This window comes from Stenella coeruleoalba, assembly GCF_951394435.1.
Source record: "Stenella coeruleoalba genome assembly, chromosome: 10".
Lineage (NCBI taxonomy): Eukaryota > Metazoa > Chordata > Mammalia > Artiodactyla > Delphinidae > Stenella > Stenella coeruleoalba.
Window position 1 is genome coordinate 20,927,609 of NC_137156.1, and position 23,524 is coordinate 20,951,132.

Below are 23,524 nucleotides of genomic sequence, written 5' to 3' on the forward strand. Positions count from 1 at the left end.
CACAGGAATCTTTCACAGAAAAGGTGGTTGGCTCTGAAAAGAGCCTTTGGGTTTCTCAGAGGTTGGCACTTAATCGGGAGAAACAAATCTACGCCCTTTCCCCGCGGATGCGACGGGCGAGCTGGATGTCCTTGGGCATGATGGTGACGCGCTTGGCGTGGATGGCACACAGGTTGGTGTCCTCGAAGAGCCCCACCAGGTAGGCCTCGCACGCCTCCTGCAGCGCCATCACGGCCGAGCTCTGGAAGCGCAGGTCGGTCTTGAAGTCCTGCGCGATCTCGCGCACCAGGCGCTGGAACGGCAGCTTGCGGATCAGCAGCTCCGTGGACTTCTGGTAGCGGCGGATCTCGCGCAGGGCCACCGTGCCGGGCCGGTAGCGGTGCGGCTTCTTCACGCCGCCCGTGGCCGGCGCGCTCTTGCGGGCCGCCTTGGTGGCCAGCTGCTTGCGCGGCGCCTTGCCGCCGGTGGACTTGCGAGCGGTCTGCTTAGTACGAGCCATGACAGATTTCCCGAAAGCAGCTAGCTGGTGGAAAAATGAAAGCCTGCCGCCCGCCCCCCCCCCCCCCCCCACTGGTGTATATAAAGAGTTCCATTTTGATTGGACAAGGCATTTGTTCCTTGCGGCTCGCAGTGAAGGTATTGGTAGCGAGGTTCACTCTCCGACATCAGCCTCCCTTTGAATGGCTGTTTTCAACCCTTTCTCACCTTTATCTTCCTTATGCTGTTTCTTTACAATGTTCTTTGGCTTTTCTCCGCAGAACTTAACACAAATTATTACAATGCTTAATCTTGTTTGCAGAATAAAATTTTTAAACTTTGGTACCTGAAACTGGCTTTCTTTTGATCAACTTTTTGAAAAGGCGTGTTGGATGTGATTGGCCAAGAGATTTTTATACCCTCATTCAAATGTAGTAAGGCTAATTTTACGTCAATTTCTTGTTTTCTCTTTTTAAACTCTTAGAGATTTTTTAAAATAACAAAATACTTTCCTTTTATTTCCCCTTTTATATTACAGGTAAGTCGTGTTTTGATAGATTATATTGTCTATGAATTTCATTTCAGGATAGTAAAGGGGGTAGTTACAGTATTTGTTATAGAAAAAGAGTGTTGGGTCTGATAGAATTGAGAACCATCAGTTTAGGGGTCCAGAGATCATATGAAAGCAGAACTCCAGCCCCCTGAATACATCCTCCTCTACCTTCCCCATAAGACTTAACGTGGCTTGCCCTTAAGTCTTATGATGAGCCCTTGCACTGCATTCCAAGCTATCATGCACCAGTGTCAGTTTTCTGGCTTGGGGTAAGAGCTGTGGCCACAGGAGGAGAAAGGAATCTCCACTATTAAGATGCATTGTGTTTTAAAGATATATGTAAGTTTCAGATTTTACAAAAACTAAAGAATTTACACCTATATACCTTGTGATCTTATCATATGTCTGAGGGTTCTTTAGGGCCATATTCAAAAAGAGAGGGAGGGGAGACAGGAAAGGAGAAAAAAATAAAACTTTTTGGAAACTATTATTATTATTTACTATTAAGGAATCTACTTGTATGACTACCATGAATCCCAGACTGGGTTAACAGTGAAAAGTTCTGGAGGTAACTACACCCCACTCTGGACAGAAGACTGTGGTTATAACCACAGTCTTCTCTCTCTACCTCAAATGAAAGCCCAGCTGCATGAGTCCTCCATCTCTGAAGTCCTCTTCATGGAAGATGCCAAAGCCAGCTGTGTGAGAGGTTTTATCAGAGGAGAGGACGACTTTGTCCTCCCAGAAGACAAACCCTCTGCTTTCTGAGGCAAGTAGCAACCCCAAACCTGCGCAGGCCTCAATTCTTGGAGATTTTCGGAATGCACTAAAACCATTAACTCTGATTAATTTCATGCTTGCTATTATATTAACAAATGTTTACTTTTCACTAACTATAACATTCTCACATAAAAACACCCCACTACGTTTCACAATGTCAACTGAGCTTCGTGTAAAATGGTGTTAAGAAAAACTCAAAACTTGTAAATGGTACACAAGTATGTCCCGTAAAGTCATGCTGAAGCCTTTGTTAAGCTCTGCCTGAACAAATTCTAGCTCCAGGCTATGCAGTATTGTATTCTTTTTTTTTTTTGTATTGGAAACAATTTATTAGGAAAAAATAATAATATGTTATTTTTTAATAACAATTTTGATAAATACAAATGTTGACAAATCAGAGTGTATAGAGAGCATATTGGTTATTTGGGAAATTGTATCATAAAATGGATGGGCTCCACAAATTCTTCGATGTACTTGAAAAAAAGAGTGCTAAGTCAGTTTGGGCTGTTGTCACAAAGTACCATAAACGGGACGGGGTGGGGGCTTGTAAACAACAGAAATGTATTTCTCAGTCCTGGAGGCTGGAAGTCTGAGATCTAGGTGCCAGGATCATCGCCTTCTGGTGAGGACTCTCTTCCGGGTTGCAGACTGTCAGCTTCTCATTGTGTCCGGCTGTTCGGCCACGTCCCAGTCGGGCAGCGGTAGGTCAGTGGAGCGGAGTCGGCCCGGGTCTCCTCCACCCTGAGGAGGGGTCGACCGGCACCGCGCACGAAGCGGCCCTGGCGGGAGGGAGACCAGGGGGGAGGGGGCCGGTGGGGAGCTTGACTCGCAGTCACTTCCGAGGGGACGCTGAGCCGCCAGAGCTGGGGGCTGACTGGCCTCGGCACTCCAACGAGGGGGTGGTCAGGAAGGAGGGACGCTGTCCCTGGGGCCCAGTATTTACAATTAATTAGGGCCCAGCTCAGTAGAGTTGAGACTGGCTATTAAAAACAAGTATGAATTACAGATCAACTTGTCCCATTAGGATGCAAAACAATTCGTTTCAACATGAGATAGTACTAAAGGAGTGGTTTAAATGATCTTGTAGGTCACCAACTAGATTTGCACCTAAACTTTCAACATTTACCAAGTATTATTGTACCATTATCTTTTTCTGAGGGTTAACAACTGAGGACTTGCAGCATTGGTGGACTTAATTACTTGTGATACAAGGTCTCTCTATATCATTTTTACTTAGCTAAAGAGTACTTTGATTACTTTAAAGAGTATGATTAGTTTGCATTTCATAGAAAATACATCTTCTAAGTTGAAAAAATGTGATGAGAATCATTTTCAACAACCTGCTTAAATAAGGAAAATGTAAGCCCTTTTAATGAATACGTGGGTGGCTCTGAAAAGAGCCTTTGGTTAAGATTGATTCCTCAAAGATCAAGAATTTGAATACTGCAGTTTACTTGCCCTTGGCCTTGTGGTGGCTCTCAGTCTTCTTAGGCAGCAGCACGGCCTGGATGTTGGGCAGGACGCCGCCCTGAGCGATTGTGACTTTGCCCAGCAGCTTGTTGAGCTCCTCGTCGTTGCGGATAGCCAGCTGCAAATGACGCGGAATGATACGCGTCTTCTTGTTGTCGCGGGCCGCGTTGCCCGCCAGCTCCAAGATCTCGGCCGTCAGGTACTCCAGCACCGCCGCCAGGTACACCGGCGCGCCGGCCCCAACCCGCTCGGCGTAGTTGCCCTTCCGGAGCAGGCGGTGCACTCGGCCCACAGGAAACTGAAGCCCAGCCCGAGAAGAACGGGTCTTAGCCTTGGCACGAGCCTTCCCACCTTGTTTTCCGCGTCCCGACATCTCATCAATCTAATCAAGGTGCTTAGCGAAGAAGCAGCGAAACGAAAGTACAAATTTTCTTAACAAATGAGAAGCAATTATACTTCGAAGCCGAATTGTAAATTACACTGTTTGATTGGTTAAAAGGGTCTAAAAGCTTGCAACCAATTAAAAAGGAGACCTGCTGTCACATAATTTGCATACCACCGAACAACGTGGAAAATTTATCCAATCAAAGTGTAAAGTTTTAAATACCATATTTGCATACTAGCTCTACAAATATCCTGAGTGATGTTTCCACGACATACTTTTTTCTTTAACTTGGCGTGGTGTTCATCATGCCTGAGCCGGCCAAGTCCGTTCCCGCCCCGAAGAAGGGCTCCAAGAAAGCGGTGACCAAAGCCCAGAAGAAAGATGGCAAGAAGCGCAAGCGCAGCCGCAAGGAGAGCTATTCTGTGTACGTGTACAAGGTCCTGAAGCAGGTCCACCCGGACACTGGCATCTCGTCCAAGGCCATGGGCATCATGAACTCCTTCGTCAATGACATCTTCGAGCGCATCGCGGGCGAGGCGTCGCGCCTGGCACATTACAACAAGCGCTCGACCATCACGTCCAGGGAGATCCAGACGGCCGTGCGCCTGCTGCTGCCTGGGGAGCTGGCCAAGCACGCCGTGTCCGAGGGCACCAAGGCTGTCACCAAGTACACCAGCTCCAAGTGACCCCAGCAAAAAAGTACTTTTCGTGGTTAGTCTCAAAGGCTCTTTTAAGAGCCACCCACTTTTTCAGCACAGGAGCTGTAATGATTCGTCTCTAATATAACTGCGATAATAGACTCAATTTTATTTTATTGAAACGAACTTGTTGCTGTATGGTGCTAACACTTGAAGTACACAACATATTGTTATGAAAATAAAATATGTGTTTACTTTCTAGGTAAATGGTAGCATAGCCTTCTCTTGCTTTCACTGCTCACTTTGGCTACAAGGCTAGCCAAGTGTGGACATGTAAGTATCATTTGAACTGCTGTGATGTGTGCTCTACGAACTGACTCCATGAAAAGTGAAGAGGATTTAAATCCTCTTAAATCCTTGGCAATGCCTTGTTAGTGCTGTGTGGTAGTAAGAAGAATATGTACATGCATTCGATTTGAATAAAGCAATATAACTTTTCTATATTAATGGGAGCAGCACAGTTAATGTGCATAGAAATTGAAAAACGAATATCACTGGTTCCAGGATAGGACCATTTAATTGTAAGGAGAATTTTTCCAAGGTTTGGCTAATGAAAAGTTAGACCATTGCCGAACCCACTGGCAGTTCAGGAAAGAAATACCCTTAAAATATTTTGGTGCCTCCTCTCCCTTAAATTATGTTATTTTCTCTCGGGGTGGATGTTATGATTATTTTGCCCTAGTCAGAAAAAAAAAAACTTTTTAAGTGAAAATAATTCATACCACCACTCTTCTGTCCTATGTATACATGTATAACAGTCATGAAAATTGACACTTTTCTCATAATCACAAACCTGCTTAAGTTTATAAACTGCCATAAATGGCATCCCATATGGAACAAATACTAAGAATGTATTTACAACATATTTTTAGGATTTCAACCCTGGTAGGAAAAAAGTACTAATAGTCTATAATCTTGTGTAATTAATGACTACCAGTCTTCCCATTCCCAACACAACACATAAATATGCACACACAACATACACCAAAAAATGCATAAACATTCAAACAATACATATAAAGAACAAAAGCAAAAATTTTTTTAATGTAAAAGAATGAAAACTAAAAATAACAGATAGCTGTATTTGAGAGTTTATGTTATTGTAAACAGTCAATTTTTGCTTTCTGTAGTCCCAGAGGTAAACATCTACACCAGGTCTATATGAGCTTTAGGGGAGTATATGAAATCCAAGAAATTACATACAGTAGTGTGTCCATATGTTCGTCTTCCCACCAGAAGAGAAAGTATATAGCATTCTGTTAAATTCTAAAAATACTGTCACTTACTGTGCTAGGCAGAATGATGCCTCCCCACTTACGTCTACCTTTTAATCTCTGGAGTCTGTGAATATGTTAGGATACATAACAAATGGGAATTAAGGTGGCAGATGGCACTGACTTTAAATAGGATTATCCTAGGGAATTCCCTGGAGGTCCAGCGGTTAGGGCTCCGTGCTTCCACTGCAGGGGACATGGGTTCAATCCCTGTTCGGGGAATTAAGATCCCGCTTGCTGTGCTTGGCCAAATAAATAAATAGGATTATCCTAGATAATCCAAGTGAACCCAATATAATTACAAGGGCCCTTAACAATGGAAGAGGGAATCAGAGTACAGAACCAGAGATGGCAATGTGAGAAGAATTTGGCCAGATACTGCTGGCTTTCAAATCTAGCAAAGGGCTGTGAGCCAAGGAACAAGGAAAATCCTCCAGGAGCTGGAAAAGACAGGAAACAGATTTCCACTGTTAGGCCCAAGCCCTCTGACACCATTTTAGTTCAATGAAATTCATTTCAGAATATTGATCTAAAGAACCATAAAATTATAAATGTATTGTTGTAAGCCACTGTATTTGTGATAATTTGTCAGACCACCAATTGAAAAGGCACTCACGTTTAAGAATTATTGATTAATGTATTCAATGAGCTTTAAGATTATAACTACATATGTTTAAATTTAAGTGTAAATATAAAAATGACTATAGATAGAAGTAAATTCTTCCTAAAGTTGCAGGCTCACGTAATTTTGACATTGTTTTAATTTTAACAGAGGCAATATACATTTCATTTTTTTTCTTCAATTTTTATTTACTTTTGGCTGCGTTGGGTCTTCGCTGCCGCGGGCTGCGCGTGGGCTTTCTCTAGTTGCGGTGATCGGGGGCTACGCTTTGTTGCTGTGCGCAGGCTTCTCATTGCGGTGGCTTCTCTTGTTGCAGAGCACGTAGGTTTCGGTAGTTGTGGCTCACAGGCTCTAGAGTTCAGGCTCAGGCTCAGTAATTGTGGTGCACGGACTTGGTTCCTCCGTGTAGGATCTTACAGGACCGGGGCTCAAACCCGTGTCTCCTGCAGTGAGAGGCGGATTCTTAACCACTGAGCCACCAGGGAAGTCCCCTATGTTTCCTTTTCTGCTAGTGTGTCTAGGGTGTCTGATTTTAACAGCAGAAAGTCTAATTTCATGGAGCAGCACTTTGTTCATTCATTATAGTATTATTACTTCTGATTATAATACTATATCAAAAAGCTTGTCTTCATTATATGTAAAGTGTAGGAGTAATGGGAAAATTTACCTCATAATGTCCATAAATAACTTCATGAATTGCAAATCAAATTGTAATGTTTGCTTTCATTGTAACTACTGCATTTGTTTAGACAAAACTGTCAATGAGTTGGTTTCAGTAATATCCTTTTTTGTTTGTTTTTTGTTTTGTTTTTGGCCGTACCACGCGGCTTCTGGGATCTTTATTCCCCGACCAGGGATTGAACCAGGGGTCAAGGCAGTTGGAAGCGCAGATACCTAACCATTGGACAGCCTGGGAACTCCTATAACATTCTCTCTTTCTCTCTTTTTTTTTAAATAAATTTATTTTATTTTATTTTTGGCTGCTTTGGGTCTTCACCGCTGCACGCGGGCTTTTCTCTGGTTGTGGCGAGGGGGACTACTCCTCGTTGCGGTGCGCGGGCCTCTTATTGTGGTGGATTTTCTTGTTGCAGAGCACGGGCTCTAGTAGTTGTGACACACGGGCTCAGTAGTTGTGGCTCGCGGGCTCTAGAGCGCAGGCTCAGTAGTTGTGGCACACTGGCTTAGTTGCTCCGAGGCATGTGAGATCTTCCCGGACCAGGGCTCTAACCCGTGTCCCCTGCATTTGGCAGGCGGATTTCCTAACCACTGCGCCACCAGGGAAGCCCAACATTCTCATTTTTAAAGTAAGGAACAGAGGCTGTGAGAACCAAAGATTATTTACCTCACAGAACTCAAATTCCAACCAATGTCTTCTGATGCAATTTTCTTTCCAAGATGTCTAGATAGAATTCAAAAACACTTCACATGTACAGATTTCTCAACACTTTAGGAAGTATTTTTGCATGAATTACCTCCTCTCCCAGCACTAGGCTACATCCCTTTTCTTGGTGCATTTCTTATTCATCTTTCATGATGTGTCCCGAATCAGCCAAAAAGGAAGACATGGTTAGGCTAGGAGATGAAGCACCAGATCCCAAAGGCCTGCATGCTGCACTCCAATTCGACTCACTTCTTTTGTCTCCTGGAATAAATGCTTTACCTACCTGGGAGAACTGATGGTGATAAACCCTTCCGAGATCGAGAGTAAGGAAAATGTATGATCATCAAAGTGCCTGATGCTGAAACGAAGTGAAATAAGCAAAAGGTTTAAATCAAGGGAGACTTGACACCATGCATTAGTCAGTGTCCAGTCAGGAAAAGAGAAAACTCTTGGTTATTTTTACAAAGATAATTTAATAAAAGTTGCACAGGTTTTGGAAGGAAGAGCAAAACCCGAGCTGAAGTGTTTCAGAAACAACTGAAACTGGACCACATATAGGGGTCTGGGCACACTGGAGAAGGCAGAGGTACTAGAATGTCGAAGTTTGGAGCGGAGGCCGGGTGGAGGTAAGGCTCTGAATTCTGTGGGGTGGGGCATGATTCTGGGAGTGTAGGATCCATTCTGGGGAAAGGGCCGGAGGAAGCTGGGAACTGAAACCAATTCCTGGTACCAGAGCGCCAAACCATGGCTAGGATGGAAGAGTTCCCTTTCCTAATCCCACCCAGCCAGCCTCCCTTGCTTTCGTAATTGAAAATAAGGCGTGGTGGACAGAAACTCTTGGCTTTTTTAGTATAGAATATAGGAAGGTTTGGGAAAGAGGTGAAACAGAAAGAGCCTGTTTTAATAAGCACAAGGGCTTCTCTATACATAGGCTTATTTGCAGAAAAAACTCAGCCAACTCCAGTATCTAACTGCGTTTAGATAACATGCCCAAAACGGGCAACAAGAGGGAATCACAACTCCTCACATGAAAATGTAAGTGGCTCTGAAAAGAGCCTTTGTTTTAACAGAACCTATAAACATTTACTTGGAGCTGGTGTACTTGGTGACAGCCTTGGTGCCCTCAGACACAGCGTGCTTGGCCAGCTCCCCGGGCAGCAGCAGGCGCACGGCCGTCTGGATCTCCCTGGACGTGATGGTCGAGCGCTTGTTATAATGCGCCAGGCGCGACGCCTCGCCCGCAATGCGCTCGAAGATATCATTGACAAACGAATTCATGATGCCCATAGCCTTGGACGAGATGCCGGTGTCCGGGTGGACCTGCTTCAGCACCTTGTACACATACACGGAATAGCTCTCCTTGCGGCTGCGCTTGCGCTTTTTACCATCTTTCTTCTGGGCTTTGGTCACCGCCTTCTTGGAACCCTTCTTCGGGGCAAGAGCAGACTTAGCCGGTTCAGGCATACTTGCTGAATTCGAAACGCACACTAAACTATGATTCTCATATGCCTGCTTACGTCTAGAATCTCGTCTTTTATAGGCGACCTATGCAAATAAGGTGTTCAAGAATATCCAGAACTGATTTGATAATGCATTAGTGACGAGATTATGTAAATTTACTTGCATCACATCTCCTTTCTTATTGGTTGTCTAGTAAAAAGACGATTTTAACCAATCCTACCTCGCATTTGACAATTCCACCCAGCTCTATAACTGTCATCTTGTTGCTCCTTATAGAACATTTCTTTTTCGCTTTTCTTGTGGCTGTTTTTCCCCTGCTAGCACTCAGTATGTCTGGGCGCGGGAAGCAAGGAGGCAAAGCTCGCGCCAAGGCTAAGACCCGGTCATCGCGAGCCGGGCTCCAGTTCCCCGTGGGCCGAGTGCACCGCCTGCTCCGAAAGGGCAACTACTCCGAGCGGGTCGGTGCCGGGGCCCCCGTGTACCTGGCGGCGGTGCTGGAGTACCTGACGGCTGAGATCCTGGAGCTGGCGGGCAACGCGGCCCGCGACAACAAGAAGACGCGTATCATCCCGCGCCACCTGCAGCTGGCCATCCGCAACGACGAGGAGCTCAACAAGCTCCTGGGTCGCGTGACCATCGCTCAGGGTGGCGTCCTGCCCAACATCCAGGCTGTGCTGCTGCCTAAGAAGACCGAGAGCCACCACAAGGCCAAGGGCAAGTGAAACGTTTAGCAGTTCTTCAGTCCCCGTTCCGAAAATCAAAGGCTCTTTTCAGAGCCACCCACTTTTCTCCCGGAAAGCGCTGAAATACTTCGTAAGTGTAGGAGACGTGTTCAAGTCTTAATGTGTAGTTCCGCTTAATTTTGTTTATATTAGGCTGTTAAAAGTTTTGCGTTTAAAAATGGGAAACCGCTCCCATGTTTGCCACAAAGGGGCTAAATTGTTAGCCGTTGGTCACATTTTATGCACCATAAATTCTTAGAAAAATTCATGAAACTAGCTTTCTGCCATCCCTTTAACTGAAAAGATGCAATACGTTTGTAAACTCACATAAAGAACCCCTGTTAAGGGAATTCTGTGTCAGGACATAAATTAGGGCTTTTAGGTTTGGATAACGTATATGTATGTAAATGACAGGATACAGACCATAATGCCTCATGTTGAGTGGTGGTTTTGCATGTACACGAGGTATATACATTATTACATATAATGTATAGTCAAACGAACTTGGTGTCAAAAAGTAAAATATGAATAAAATAAATGAGAGAACAAAGGAGGAATAGCTGACCAATGACATGTCTGGGCGGGCTTTTTAAATTCTGCGAATGACGGCATTATTAGTGAGAATTGTTTAGTCCATAGGTCGTTTCTCCTTTCAGAAAAATTCAATGAATGAAGTACACTAAAATCTCTACTAAGTGAAACCTTACTGTTATGGACTCAATTCAAAGTGGACTATAAACTTGAAATAAAATTTCGATAACTCATTTAATCTTTAATGGAATCCAACCGTATTTCTCCTAAAGGCAACGTGAGAACCAATTAGATCACAGCGCGGGAACTAGGAATCAGACTGATCTGCACCCATACATAAGGTCAGAACCGGCACCAGCACCACACTACTGTCCAGCCAGTTTCCTTTTCTGTTATCGTCATGGCTCGTACAAAGCAGACCGCTCGCAAGTCCACCGGCGGCAAGGCACCGCGCAAGCAGCTGGCCACCAAGGCGGCCCGCAAGAGCGCGCCGGCCACGGGCGGCGTGAAGAAGCCGCACCGCTACCGGCCCGGCACGGTGGCCCTGCGCGAGATCCGCCGCTACCAGAAGTCCACGGAGCTGCTGATCCGCAAGCTGCCGTTCCAGCGCCTGGTGCGCGAGATCGCGCAGGACTTCAAGACCGACCTGCGCTTCCAGAGCTCGGCCGTGATGGCGCTGCAGGAGGCGTGCGAGGCCTACCTGGTGGGGCTCTTCGAGGACACCAACCTGTGTGCCATCCACGCCAAGCGCGTCACCATCATGCCCAAGGACATCCAGCTCGCCCGCCGCATCCGCGGGGAGAGGGCGTAACCCAAGGCTATTGCTTACTCTGAACTGAAAAAGGCTCTTTTTAGAGCCACCTACTTTGTCGATAAGAACTGTTGTAATGCTTTTCCTTATTTTACCTCCCTAGGCAGTTAATAAACAACAATCGGAAGAAAAACCTCTCTCTACTCTTTTTTTTTCTGCCTTATAGCAGGATATAAATTCTGTACTGGAGACTGCACAGGCTGTTCAGACCAGAGAGGCTCCAGAGGACTCTTAACAAACCTCGCTGTTAGTTTCCTCCCATATATTTACCTTCTCACAGTTTGCTGCCCTTAGAAGCCTAAAAGTGCTTTTCTTTGTCCTGTCATTTCTCTACAAATCTAGTCTTTGTTGAAGATGCTATGTAAGCTGGAGTTATAAGCCACCTCTTTGGATTACTTTCTCCTGGGTCTCTGCTACTGTATGTATGAAATATACATGTTAATAAACCTGTTTATTTTTCCTTTGCTAATCTGTGTTTTGTTACAGGGGTCCCAGCTGAGAACCAAGATGTACAGCGGGAAAGTTCTCGACCACCACCACCACCACCCGCCCTCCACCTGGGAAAAAGAAAGAAGATTGAATTAAAATCAAACGAGCAAATTTAGATGGAAAAGGTTTATTGTCCTATGGTACAATTATATTATTACCTTTACGTTATCTTTTCTACTGGAAAGAGATAATAGTCACCTCTAATAGACAAAAATCATTGAAATTTTCAATATCCTATAAATTAGCATCTAAATTCATAGACACTTCACAGATATTAGACCCTAATAAATAGTTAAACAGAAACGCCTTCCCGTAGAATAACTAAAAAACACTTGGGCAGGCTTTTTAGACTATGTTCTCATATGACAACAAAACGAAATTCAGTCGGTTCCTTTACCTTAATTTGACATTTATATATATCTTAACAGATTTCAGAGCTGTTCTGTAGTGACCAGAGCCTTTCCTTTATCCTCAGTGAGCCCATGCTTTATAAATTTCCACCTTCCTGTATGCTGCTTACCAATGATGATTTGCCATGATGTTGAGTGACAAGTGTTCAATTTCCCGGGCCTAAAGGAAAAGGTGAAAAGAACCAGCACCTCTCCTAAATCCCCCTTTATTTCCAATCAAGTCACAATTACATGATATCTCACTTACTTTTTTTTTCAAAAAGGCAAAATCATGATTCAGCAAATAAAAATGAGAATGTGTCAAAGAACTTCACTTTTCAATAAATGAGCCAACAGGTAAATGTTCAAAGAACATTTAAGAAATTAGGATATTTACAGAAAATGTAACAAAGAAATGTTAGAACAGGATGTTAAATTAGTTTAAAATAAAATTATTTTATTATCCAATAGGTCATAAATCTTCTACTGGATAGAAATTATTTGCCTCTCTGCCAGTTAAGTAACTTCACTAATTTTGGTACCTACAGTCAATAGTAAATAGTTAGATGGTCTAAGTACATTTTTATAGAATCCTTGTGTGGCCTATAACCTTGTATATTGGACATCATGGCCCCTCCCTTTTTCCTTACTTCCAAGTCTCAGACAATTTTTCTCACACTGAGGCAGGAGATAGATGAGCCCCAGGCTGAGCAGCTGGAGTTTGTCGCCTGTGGCCAGATACTCCAAGACAAAGGTAATAGCTGGAGCAGAGAGGAGCTGAGTCGTGCCCAGATAAAAGATAAAGAGACCACATATACCTCATTCTCAAGGTCAAGGAAACCTTCCAGACTACACATGCGCAGAAACACTCCTTGGAGGTCAAATAAGGAGGGGGCACCACCCCATAGTAAGTGATGTCAACCTACCCATAAGCCTCTTTGCTAGAATCCATCTTGGCTAAGAGATGCAGGAGCACACGTGGCAGGACCCTGAGATAATCCAAATACGACTTAGAACCAAGAAAAGCAAGATGATTGGTCAAAAGAAACCTGGAAGAGATGCCCCATATAAGTGATTTAAACTACTGCAAGCACTCAACATTCTGAGTTCACCCAGGTGTACCTATTGAGAAATGGAATATTTCCTGCCATATCAGTAAACAAAGGATGTCACAGCAGAGCTTGTAGCCCTCCAGTGTGAGCTGGTGAGCCCTGAGGGAACTTAGGAAGGAAAGAATACCTGCCATCTAGCAGCCATCAGACTGCAGCCACTCCATACAGTGAGCCCTGAGGAAACTCAGGATGTGAAAATACAGGATACTGGCCCCAGACAGCTGAGGTGCATATCAAAGGAATGAGTTCGGTGAGCCCAGACTCTTGCATCTTCCCATACATAGAAAAGAGCTAAATTCCTTAATTTGAGATATCTAGTTTCCTTTAAACAATAATCTTTTGATGTTCCTGACTACCTGCCCTTTGTTGCAAAATGTCTATAAAACCTGGCTCTCCCCTAGCCTCCTAGGAGCAGTTCTCTCAGGGTTACTTGAGATGCTGGCCTCCCAGGCTTTTAAGTCCTAAAAATCTCCACCGGATAAAACATAACTCTCAATTTTTAGGTTGTGAATAATTTTTTAAGTCCACACTATTCACAAGTACTCTTTTTCCTCCTCATAAACACTTTAGTTGTTTCACTACTTTCCATCTCTTTGTGGGAATTCATTTCTGCAAAGCCAGGGGGCCAGGGGCCTTGTCACTGGCCACTGTCCCTGGTGGTCTGGTGGCTAGGATTCAGCACTCTCACTACCGTGGCCTGACTTCAGTCTCTAGCCCAGGAACTGAAATCCTGCAGGCTGAGGCCACCCAAGATCAACACAGTGAATCGTTACCAAAAAAAAAAGAAATATATATATATATATATATATATATATATATATATATATATACACACACACACATATGTATGTATATAAATATATATATAAACTTTCAAGATAAATTTCTATGACACACCATGGTGTAACTCCTTGACATTCTTATTTTACTCATGCATCAAATAATGGACACTTTAACTTTTTATTCTTTCTAGACTCCAAAGTAATTTACCTGATTTTTTAACCTCATTCTCTCTTAGTCTTTACCTACTTTCCAGGAATAGTAAATTGTTTTCTGGCCTTCCCTCTTTTAAGGAAACGCTTTTGTACTTCTACTAAATGATTTATTTTCTTCTTTTGTTTTATAAAACCACTGAGTGCACAATCTATCAAACAATCTATCAATCAAAGAACATTCATTGCTTTCATAATCAGTTCTGAATGTTCCCTCTCAAGAAACACACTTTTGGGGAAAAAAAAATAAGCATAAATTTTCAGGTACTCTCCATTTCCTGATATTCTGCCCTTGAAGAATTCTAAGGTCAACAATTTTTCTAGTATTCATCTTTTCTTGCCTTGATAAGTAATGGTTTATTCCACAAGGCTGCCTTAGTTCTCTAATGTGATTTTATTTTTTAATTTATTTTTGCAATGCTTCATTCTAGTTGAGACGTGTATCTGTAATTGGGTTTCTTAGAAATACCTTGAACGTCCACTGTGTTCCAAAGCCCATGATAGCAAGGTTGGATACAGATCAAGAAACAGAGAGGAAAAAGGAAAAGTTCTAGAGCACCACTGACCAAAGAAAACAATGCAAGGCAAACATTTAATGAAAAAATTTTCAGTAGCCACATTTTAAAAAGCAAAGAGATGCAATATTTTAAATAATACATTGCATTTAACCCAAAACATCCAAGATATGTTCATTTCAACATGTAATAAATATAGAGATATTATTAATGCAATATCTTACATTCTTTTTTTCAATCTAAATCTACCAAATTGGGTTTATATTTTAGTCAATCTGACACTAATTTTTTTACTGGAAATGATTTGTATTTAAATTCCATACAGTTTATTGTTTAAAATTAAGTTCACATGCCCAGGTTGTTCAAACATACCTAAAAATTTCCAATAACTGAAATGGAGTATCAGCCTTTAAATTTAAATTAATTAAAATTAAGTAAAATTAAAAATTCAGCTCCTCAGCAACATCAATCCCATTCCAAAAAATATATTTTTTCATATATATATGAATATATTATATATATCATATATAATAACGGCTCAAAAGTTATTCCTGACTACTTTATCAGACAATACAGTCTTAGGCGGAATTGTGTTCGGAGCGTGTAGATGGCAATGGAGACTGCTGGTTAAATTGGGGGAATTATATAAATTTAAATGTAATGATGTAAGTTTAGCACTGACTTCTTAAATAAAAAGTTTGCTCACAAAAAGATACGGAGATTAGGAAAGCAACTGAACATAGGCCCAGATGGCAAAATACCAGATTGAGAGATTTAAGAATATTGGCGAGAAAGTCGATCTTTGGAGCATGAAGATGGAATTTCCGCAGGTAATTACAGTAGTCCTCAATGACTGTGTTGAGCATTTGACCAGAAATTTACTTTTTGATTTTCAGAACACCTTTGTGATGTCGGGGTTAACATTTCCATTCTACAAATGAAGAAAACAAAGTAAAAATAAGAAAACACCTGCCACAAAACCGGTCCTGGACGTCAGAAGGTGAAAGATAGCAAATACTGAGGGCACAAGCAATGGAGTCATACCTCCCAAAAACAAACACGCCAGCGGGAAAGACTTGTTGCCCAATGGATTTCAGAAATTTCCTCGCTCCCTAAGACAAGTTTACCACCATAACTATTTCACCTTCATTTAAAGTATACAAAAATGCTTCTCTGCGGGTTTCCCTGGTGGCGCAGTGGTTGGGGGTCCGCCTACCGATGCGGGGGACGCGGTTCGTGCCCCGGTCCGAGAGGGTGCCGCGTGCCGCGGAGCGGCTGGGCCCGTGGGCCATGGCCGCTGGGCCTGCGCGTACGGAGCCTGTGCTCCGAAACGGGAGAGGCCACAACAGTGAGAGGCCCGTGTACCGCAAAAAAAAAAAAAAAAATGCTTCTCTGGTTAGAGAGAACCCAGGGACTCGTTTCCATTTCAGATATGCGTTTAAAATGAGAGGCAATGTATAATTTCGGTTAATGACTTGGCCTAAATATCCAAACTTGAAAAACAGATGCTGGCTTAATAGGCACAATTATTTCATTCCCTTGATAAACAAGAGAATTTTTTTAAATGCCCTTAAACAGAACGTGTTAAACTGAATTCTGAGAATGAGCAGACAAAGCAATCTTCTCTTTTCGGCTCCGCCCCACTGACTCTCGGGCATGGTGGGCGGGGATAAATTAGCTTACGAACTAACCCCACCCCCTACCCACCCTCATTTGTAGTTTTCAAAAAGGTCCGCTTCCGTATTTTAAATAGGAATTTCGGTGTGCTCTCCCTATTTGTGAGTACAGTACCTCATCTAGTCTTAGTGATGTCTGGACGTGGCAAAGGCGGGAAGGGCTTGGGTAAAGGGGGCGCCAAGCGCCACCGCAAAGTCCTGCGGGATAACATTCAAGGGATCACAAAACCTGCAATCCGTCGCCTGGCTCGTCGCGGTGGAGTAAAGCGCATCTCAGGTCTTATTTATGAGGAGACCCGCGGGGTTCTGAAAGTGTTTCTGGAGAACGTAATTCGGGACGCGGTCACCTATACCGAGCACGCCAAGCGCAAGACTGTCACGGCCATGGACGTGGTCTACGCGCTCAAGCGCCAGGGACGCACTCTCTACGGATTTGGCGGTTAAGTCGGCACCCACAAACTAATTTTCTGTAGCAATGTCCAAGGCCCTTTTCAGGGCCACCTAACTACTCGCTTGAAAGAGCTCGTTGCCCTGAACTGGTGTTTTCAGGTTTTTTTGTAAGGAACTTGAGTTCCGAAGTTTGTTAGATTTTTGGGGTGCAGTTGCTTTAATGCAGCTCATGTTTGCTTAGGTTTGAGTGCATCAAACGTTTACACCGTGTTGCAGTTTTAATGCCACACGATGGCTTTTCCAGTGTAGAACCCTTAAGCGTCCCACATTGTTTGAATAGGACTTCTGATTCTTAGAATTCTCGGTCTTGCAAAATTAACCAATGAACTTTAAGATTTTACTAATTTATTAGATTTTCCGAAATACGGAAATACTGTTTGACAGTAAGCTATGAATAGTGTTGAGGGACAAATATAGGTAATACCTTATTGGCCTGCTCAAATCTCACTCAAAACTTTAGTAAATTTTAAATATTCAGCCCCTAGTAGGGCAACTCAAGGGACAAGGTATAATGAAAGAAGCTAAGACTGAACTGTAGAGAGTGAAGGCACCCATGAGGAGGCCCAGGTGGCACATGGGCTGTTTCTTCTGTCCCTTAAAAGCATTTATATTTGGATTATATAAACTGATTACCAGATGTTTTTTAATCTACAAAGAATTTGGGATTTGTCTCCTGCCTTTTCAAATCTATTCCCTGGTAGTCTGTAATAAAACAACAACTTTAATTCATCTCAAGAACCCTCCGGTTTCTTTTCTCAACTATAATGTCAGAAACCGAGCTACATGGACATCTAGCCCTGTGCTGGGACTCCGCCACACCAAAGGTTTTCTCATGTTGTCAGTATTTGCAAAGGAAAAGGGGAAAGAAGTCCCCAAAGTAATAAATGAACAAATTCTGTGTCTTGGCTTCAAAAGAAAGTCACTGGCAGAGGCCTGTTTAAAAGGACTTCAAGGTATTAGGTGCCTTTTCCTTACATAGGTTTCCTGCCTGCAGGCCATTTGAACCAATCCCAGTACTGTGGCGGCAGGGGTGTGGGGAGGGGATTGGGAAAGGAGCAATTGTTAGTTAACTGTCTTTTGGTCCTGCTGGGTTCTGTGATGGTCTCTTAAGGTGGCCCCCAGGATTTCCCCTCTTGAGGTTCACTCTTGTGTGATGAAGTCCCTTGAGTGTGGATGTGACCTGTGACTTGCTTTTAACCATCAAAACAGGTGACCATAGGTGACAGGATGTAAAAAATTTTGTGTATATGACTATGTTATCTAGGATTGTAACATCTTTGACTCTCACATGATGGTTTTGGTGAATCAAGTATCCCTGTTGTCAGGCCCAAATGACAAGAAACTCACAGGGCTATTTAGGAACTGAGGGACGCCTTCAACTAACAGCCCATAAGGGCTTCAAGCCAACAGCCAACAAGAAAATAAGACCCTCAGTCTTAAAACTACAAAGAACCAACCAGTAAATTAGTTTGGAAGTGGATATTTCCCCAAACATCCAAGAGACCTCAGTCCTGCATAACACCTCAATAGCATCCTCACAGAGGACCCAGCTAAACCCTGCCCAGACCCACAGAACCTGTGAGATAATACATGTGTGTTGTCTGAAGCTAGAAATTTCAAGGCAATCTGTTGTGCAGCAATAAAGACAGCCAACACATTCGGCATCTTCATCAATCCATGTCATCGAAAATAACAGATATGATGAACTGAAACTTCAATCTTTATCTAAAGGAAGACCTACATTTAAACAAAAAAACTTTAATGTGAACAACATTGTTTCACAACTATGTGAACCTCTACTCACACACCCAATACTGACCTGGCACATACATTGGTAGTGTCTTGCTGGCCGCCCAAATACCAACTCTATAAGCCGTGAAAAGTACTAAAAGCAATTTATCAGTCATTTTGCTTTCAGCAATACAGAAACTATCAAAATATTAACTCAGGAAAACTACATTTCATTCCATATTCTCTGTTCTCCCTGCACTTGTACGTCTTCTCTTACTCCTGTTTTTTGTTTCTTCTTTTTTTTTCCTCCTGTGTAAATGAATACAGAACCTAACACTGACTGAAGGCAAGGAATACAAAAATGAAATATAAAATAAAAATTAGTCAAATTGAGGATTTCAGACCCCACTTCAGCACCATGTAGGGTTGATTATATAAATAATAGCCTCAAGACAAAATAAAGTGAAAATCTTTTCTTTTTAATGCAAATTTGAAAATTCACCTTTGAAAGCGTATACTTGTAGTTGAGATTAAACTCTGAGGTTCCAGTAAATACCCCAGGCCTAGTCCAGTATATACTGTATAACTGAGATTCCGACCCTTTGTAAAGTATGAACACCTTCTCATGAGTTAATATTTGTGAAGCACATAAAATTACTTTGTTGTAACATGGGCATTATATTTAAAACAAGGAACCCAAATACATTTACTAGCATTACACAACTTTAAGTCCACAGATACTCACTCTAAAATTTTCAATCTAAGCAGTGACTGGCTACAAGAACAATTTAAAGATTTTAAGAAATAAAAACACAAAACCCAGAATACTACAACTTTCTACTGGTTCCTACAACACACATTTCAAATTCTTTGCTGCACTGAAGAACAAAAATTCAAATAAACCTCTCATACTGCAATACTGTTTCCTGAACTTTAAAGAATGACTAAAAAAAAAAGAAAAAAACATGTTTTAAAAATACTGACAAATCTTCATATTATAGCTCTCAATATGCAAAAAAGAGTGGCTCTAAAAAGAACCATTGAGAAATGCTAGAGGCATAGAAAAATTTACTTGGAGATGGTGTACTTGGTGACAGCCTTGGTGCCCTCGGACACGGCGTGCTTGGCCAGCACCCCGGGCAGCAGCAGGCCCACGGCCTTCTGAATCTCCCTGAATGTGATGGACAAGTGCTTGTTTTAATGCTCCAGGAGCGACGCCTCGCCCGCGATGCAAAGATGTTATTGACAAACGAGTTCATGATGCCCATGGCCTTGGACGAGATGCTGGGGTCCGAGTGGACCTACTTGCAGCACTTTACAGACATAGATAAAGATAGAATAGCTCTCCTTCTGGCCGCACTTGCGTTTCTTGCCATTTTTCTTCTGAACCTGAGTCACTGCCTCTTTGAAGCCGTTTTTTGAGTTGGGACAGAGTTAGCCGGCTCTGGCATGGGAAACAAAGTAAGCAAAATTGGGGGATTAAAAGAACGAGAACAAAAGGAACATAGCGAGTAGTTATATCAAGGATATACAAACGAACACTCACAAAGCTAAACTTTGATTGGACAAAAGCTGACCAATAGGTTACTAGTATGTAAACTAGGATTCAAAAACTCCCTTTTTTATTGGATCAAAAACGAACACTTTTGTATATTCCTATAGGTTGATTTACAGCACTGTTATGAGACTATAAATTCATTCACACAAAACAATCAATTTCTTTTTAATTAAATGAAAGTCTTCGCGTTTGGATGCGGAAACCAGGTAAGGAAATCCTGTTATCTAGCCCAGTCCAGTCCTGACCGCAGCTCTGTCGGGTTTGTCCGGGACACCTTGGGACCCTCGGAAGGAGTCCCGAAATGCCGGCCCATTGCAGTGTTATCAAGAAAGACTCGATCGCCGCCATCTTTTTTAAGGTTCCACATTGCAAAGCTTTTCATGACGGCTCTCACCGTTAGACCCAAGGTGACATTTTAAAAATGCATCAAAACCAAACAACAGAGCCAAATTACCAGTTGTTTTGTTTGTTTGTTTCTTTTTTTTTTTTTGCGGGCCTCTCACTGTTGTGGCCTCTCCCGTTTCGGAGCATAGGCTCCGGACGCGCAGGCCCAGCGGCCATGGCTCACGGGCGCAGCCGCTCCGCGGCATGTGAGATCCTCCCGAACCGGGGTATGAACCCGTGTCCCCTGCATCGGCAGGCGGACTCTCAACCACTAGCGCCACCAGGGAAGCCCCAAATTACCCGTTTTGAGTCAAACACACTAAAGATCCAGGGATTCCAGGATATTGGGATTTTGCTGCGTGTCCCCTGAATAATACAAAATTCCTTACATCTTAACAGTATTTCCTAGAAGACGATGTTACAGTGAACTAGATGTTTACGGTCAATGTGGAATAGGATTCATGAGATGCTTAGACGATGGATTTTTAAATAGGGGGAAGGTCTGGGACTAAGATCCGATGAAAACGGGTTAACTGCAGAAAATGGCGGGTGTCTAAAGTCTAAACTTTTCCGAACACATTCTATTTTGTATATCCAAACAGGAAAAAAGTTGAAGAATATTAAATGAGTAATGTGTTTTTGGACAATACTTGAGTGTGTGGGTATTATCGATAAAACAACTCGGAAAAAAAAAATTTTTTTAAGGGGCTGGGAAGATGTCTGCTAATTGAAATTCACCAATCCCAAACTTTCACCTAATGGATAAACCAATCCTAAATCGCTCGGAGCACTTCCGGAATTTAGCAGCGGATGACTAACAGGAATTGCCCACAATCCAATCAGAGTGATTCTGTTCCTGTATAAATATAGAAGCAAATCTACCAGTTTAGTCTCTATTTTGGAGATAAGTAATGGCGCGTACAAAGCAAACTGCTCGTAAGTCGACCGGCGGCAAGGCGCCGCGCAAGCAGCTGGCCACCAAGGCGGCCCGCAAGAGCGCGCCGGCCACGGGCGGCGTGAAGAAGCCGCACCGCTACCGGCCCGGCACGGTGGCCCTGCGCGAGATCCGCCGCTACCAGAAGTCCACGGAGCTGCTGATCCGCAAGCTGCCGTTCCAGCGCCTGGTGCGCGAGATCGCGCAGGACTTCAAGACCGACCTGCGCTTCCAGAGCTCGGCCGTGATGGCGCTGCAGGAGGCGTGCGAGGCCTACCTGGTGGGGCTCTTCGAGGACACCAACCTGTGTGCCATCCACGCCAAGCGTGTCACCATCATGCCCAAGGACATCCAGCTTGCCCGCCGCATCCGCGGCGAGAGAGCATAAATTATTAATGCCAACAAGTGCCAACTTAAAACCCAAAGGCTCTTTTCAGAGCCACCTATAATTTCACTTTGAGGAGCTGTATCACAAGGGAGTAGAAAATCCCCCCGACCCCCACCAAGGCAAGGCTGGAGGAGGGCAGAACTCCCTTCTCCCCCAAGTATTCCATGTACCAACCCCAGGAAAGGATAGTCACCCCTGCACACTCTGTCTTCCATATAAGAACAGGACATTGATTCCTGAAACTACTTTTCCTCTGCAATCCTTAGAGTTATTTGAGAAACAGCCAGGGGAAAATAGGTGATATATAAATATTTTTATCCTCTTAACCCCTAAAAGAGAAATAAACCTCCCATGTGAAGATATCTTTATCCCAGTATGAGAATAGAAAGTATCCTTAACAGAATTTGGGAATTCAACACTAAGAAAGCTGTATAAGCAAACTTCATTTGTCTGCTACCCCAAGTACAAGCCATATATATGTGTGTGTGTGTGTGTGTGTGTGTATATATATATATATATATATATATATATATATATATATATATACATATATATATACAGCCTGCTTTGGTTACTTCGGTGGTCTCATTTCTGAATGACCTCTGTGCGTACAAATTGTTTTTTTCCTCCGTTAATCTATGTCAATTTAATTATTAGACCAGGCAAAATAATTCAAATTTCCCTCCCTGATACAAGAAGTCCAAGGATGACGTCAGGTATGAGAAAAAGGGTGGGTCCTTGAGTAACCTGGAAAGCATCCTAGGCATGCTTCATGTGGCATGCACACACATACACGTGTGTGCACATGAACATGAACATATTCAAGGACCCAGGCTGAGTACTACTGGAGAGCAGTTTGGTGTTAACTTATTTGCTTCTGTGCTGAGCAATACATCCTCTGGTGAAGGTCGTCATACTTTCTGTACTGAAAATAGAGACCTGGTACCCAAAACATGGGTTCCATGGGATTTCCAGAGTTCAACTTCCAGCAGCACCACCGGCAGAGTGGGCAGCAGTGCTGTCAGTGATACAGTTGGGCATAGCACTAGTGCACCAAATCTGGGGCCTGAACTAAATAAGTATGTTCAGCACATCAGGAATTCATAGGTTGTTGCAGCATATAACTGAAAATTCAGATTGTGCAGAATGTGTCTGCACCCTGCATGAGAAACATAATATAGTCACTAAGGCAGAACTTAGGCTTTGCCATAATCACCTATTATTCATCCTCAAAGAGCCAATGAGACAACAGCTCCCAACTTTCCTCTAACAAATGCAGAACCCTAGAACAAACCCTAGAGCAATGCCAGGTTTGTGGATTCAGGCAGGTTTTACAGATGTTGGCAGTGGGAACGCCCAGCCTTATTCCTGGGTTTACTACCGGTCGGGGGGGGATTAGGCAACACTGGAGGCTCTCCAGGAGCTAAGTGAATAGCTCTGCAGAAAAGTGAGAACACACGTCCCACGGCAGGAACCAAAGACACTGGACACCAACAGTTTAACAAACGTTGCAGACTGTTACTGGAGCAAATCCTCAGCTACAGAAACCAGAAGTCACCTTCAGAAACAGTGGGGATAGCGCAGTGCAATGTTTTTGAACCTTGAAGCAAAACTGCAAGTGTTAATGGCAATGCAATGTGATTTCTATGTGACTATTGAAAGGCTTATTAGGCTCCCAGTCATCATCGCAGAACTTCTGCCATTTTAAAAAATGTAATTTTCAGGTGGAACGCAGGAAATA

General features: G+C 43.1%; 8 protein-coding genes and 1 pseudogene across 9 annotated transcripts; 5 read left to right on the plus strand and 4 right to left on the minus strand.

Annotated features, from left to right (window-relative positions):
* LOC307192135 (histone H3.1) lies at positions 1–505 on the minus strand. Its single transcript, XM_079932738.1, has one exon. It carries the CDS (start codon positions 497–499, stop codon positions 89–91), a length of 411 nt encoding a protein of 136 aa, XP_079788864.1. The 5' UTR covers positions 500–505; the 3' UTR covers positions 1–88.
* A 2,651-nt stretch (positions 506–3,156) lies between these two features.
* On the minus strand, positions 3,157–3,911 carry LOC307193499 (histone H2A type 1). Its single transcript, XM_079935536.1, has one exon. The coding sequence runs from the start codon at positions 3,651–3,653 to the stop codon at positions 3,261–3,263; it is 393 nt and encodes a 130-aa protein (XP_079791662.1). The 5' UTR covers positions 3,654–3,911; the 3' UTR covers positions 3,157–3,260.
* Positions 3,912–3,940: 29 nt separating this feature from the next.
* Positions 3,941–4,410, plus strand: LOC307193500 (histone H2B type 1-C/E/F/G/I-like). Its single transcript, XM_079935537.1, has one exon. It carries the CDS (start codon positions 3,971–3,973, stop codon positions 4,349–4,351), a length of 381 nt encoding a protein of 126 aa, XP_079791663.1. The 5' UTR covers positions 3,941–3,970; the 3' UTR covers positions 4,352–4,410.
* A 4,137-nt stretch (positions 4,411–8,547) lies between these two features.
* Positions 8,548–9,129, minus strand: LOC307193219 (histone H2B type 1-C/E/F/G/I-like). The gene has a single exon (XM_079934860.1). The coding sequence runs from the start codon at positions 9,102–9,104 to the stop codon at positions 8,724–8,726; it is 381 nt and encodes a 126-aa protein (XP_079790986.1). The 5' UTR covers positions 9,105–9,129; the 3' UTR covers positions 8,548–8,723.
* Positions 9,130–9,409: 280 nt separating this feature from the next.
* LOC307193382 (histone H2A type 1-B) lies at positions 9,410–9,943 on the plus strand. Its single transcript, XM_079935285.1, has one exon. It carries the CDS (start codon positions 9,431–9,433, stop codon positions 9,821–9,823), a length of 393 nt encoding a protein of 130 aa, XP_079791411.1. The 5' UTR covers positions 9,410–9,430; the 3' UTR covers positions 9,824–9,943.
* Positions 9,944–10,754: 811 nt separating this feature from the next.
* Positions 10,755–11,165, plus strand: LOC307192774 (histone H3.1; the record flags this gene model as incomplete). Its single annotated transcript, XM_079934064.1, has 1 exon — positions 10,755–11,165. One exon carries the CDS (start codon positions 10,755–10,757, stop codon positions 11,163–11,165), a length of 411 nt encoding a protein of 136 aa, XP_079790190.1.
* A 5,258-nt stretch (positions 11,166–16,423) lies between these two features.
* On the plus strand, positions 16,424–16,820 carry LOC307192712 (histone H4). The gene has a single exon (XM_079933988.1). It carries the CDS (start codon positions 16,471–16,473, stop codon positions 16,780–16,782), a length of 312 nt encoding a protein of 103 aa, XP_079790114.1. The 5' UTR covers positions 16,424–16,470; the 3' UTR covers positions 16,783–16,820.
* Positions 16,821–19,587: 2,767 nt separating this feature from the next.
* LOC307192882 (histone H2B type 2-E-like) lies at positions 19,588–19,970 on the minus strand (annotated as a pseudogene). Its single transcript has one exon. The product of its transcript is annotated as a histone H2B type 2-E-like (transcript).
* Positions 19,971–20,189: 219 nt separating this feature from the next.
* Positions 20,190–21,985, plus strand: LOC307192987 (histone H3.1). Its single transcript, XM_079934359.1, has 2 exons — positions 20,190–20,283; positions 21,064–21,985. Exon 2 carries the CDS (start codon positions 21,373–21,375, stop codon positions 21,781–21,783), a length of 411 nt encoding a protein of 136 aa, XP_079790485.1. The 5' UTR covers positions 20,190–20,283; positions 21,064–21,372; the 3' UTR covers positions 21,784–21,985.
* The last annotated feature ends 1,539 nt before the right edge of the window (positions 21,986–23,524 follow it).

What these genes read in the sequence shown, in the direction of transcription:
- LOC307192135 (XM_079932738.1), bottom strand. Translation starts at nt 499, where the DNA reads ATGGCTCGTACTAAGCAGACCGCTCGCAAGTCCACCGGCGGCAAGGCG.
- LOC307193499 (XM_079935536.1), bottom strand. Translation starts at nt 3,653, where the DNA reads ATGTCGGGACGCGGAAAACAAGGTGGGAAGGCTCGTGCCAAGGCTAAG.
- LOC307193500 (XM_079935537.1), top strand. Translation starts at nt 3,971, where the DNA reads ATGCCTGAGCCGGCCAAGTCCGTTCCCGCCCCGAAGAAGGGCTCCAAG.
- LOC307193219 (XM_079934860.1), bottom strand. Translation starts at nt 9,104, where the DNA reads ATGCCTGAACCGGCTAAGTCTGCTCTTGCCCCGAAGAAGGGTTCCAAG.
- LOC307193382 (XM_079935285.1), top strand. Translation starts at nt 9,431, where the DNA reads ATGTCTGGGCGCGGGAAGCAAGGAGGCAAAGCTCGCGCCAAGGCTAAG.
- LOC307192712 (XM_079933988.1), top strand. Translation starts at nt 16,471, where the DNA reads ATGTCTGGACGTGGCAAAGGCGGGAAGGGCTTGGGTAAAGGGGGCGCC.
- LOC307192987 (XM_079934359.1), top strand. Translation starts at nt 21,373, where the DNA reads ATGGCGCGTACAAAGCAAACTGCTCGTAAGTCGACCGGCGGCAAGGCG.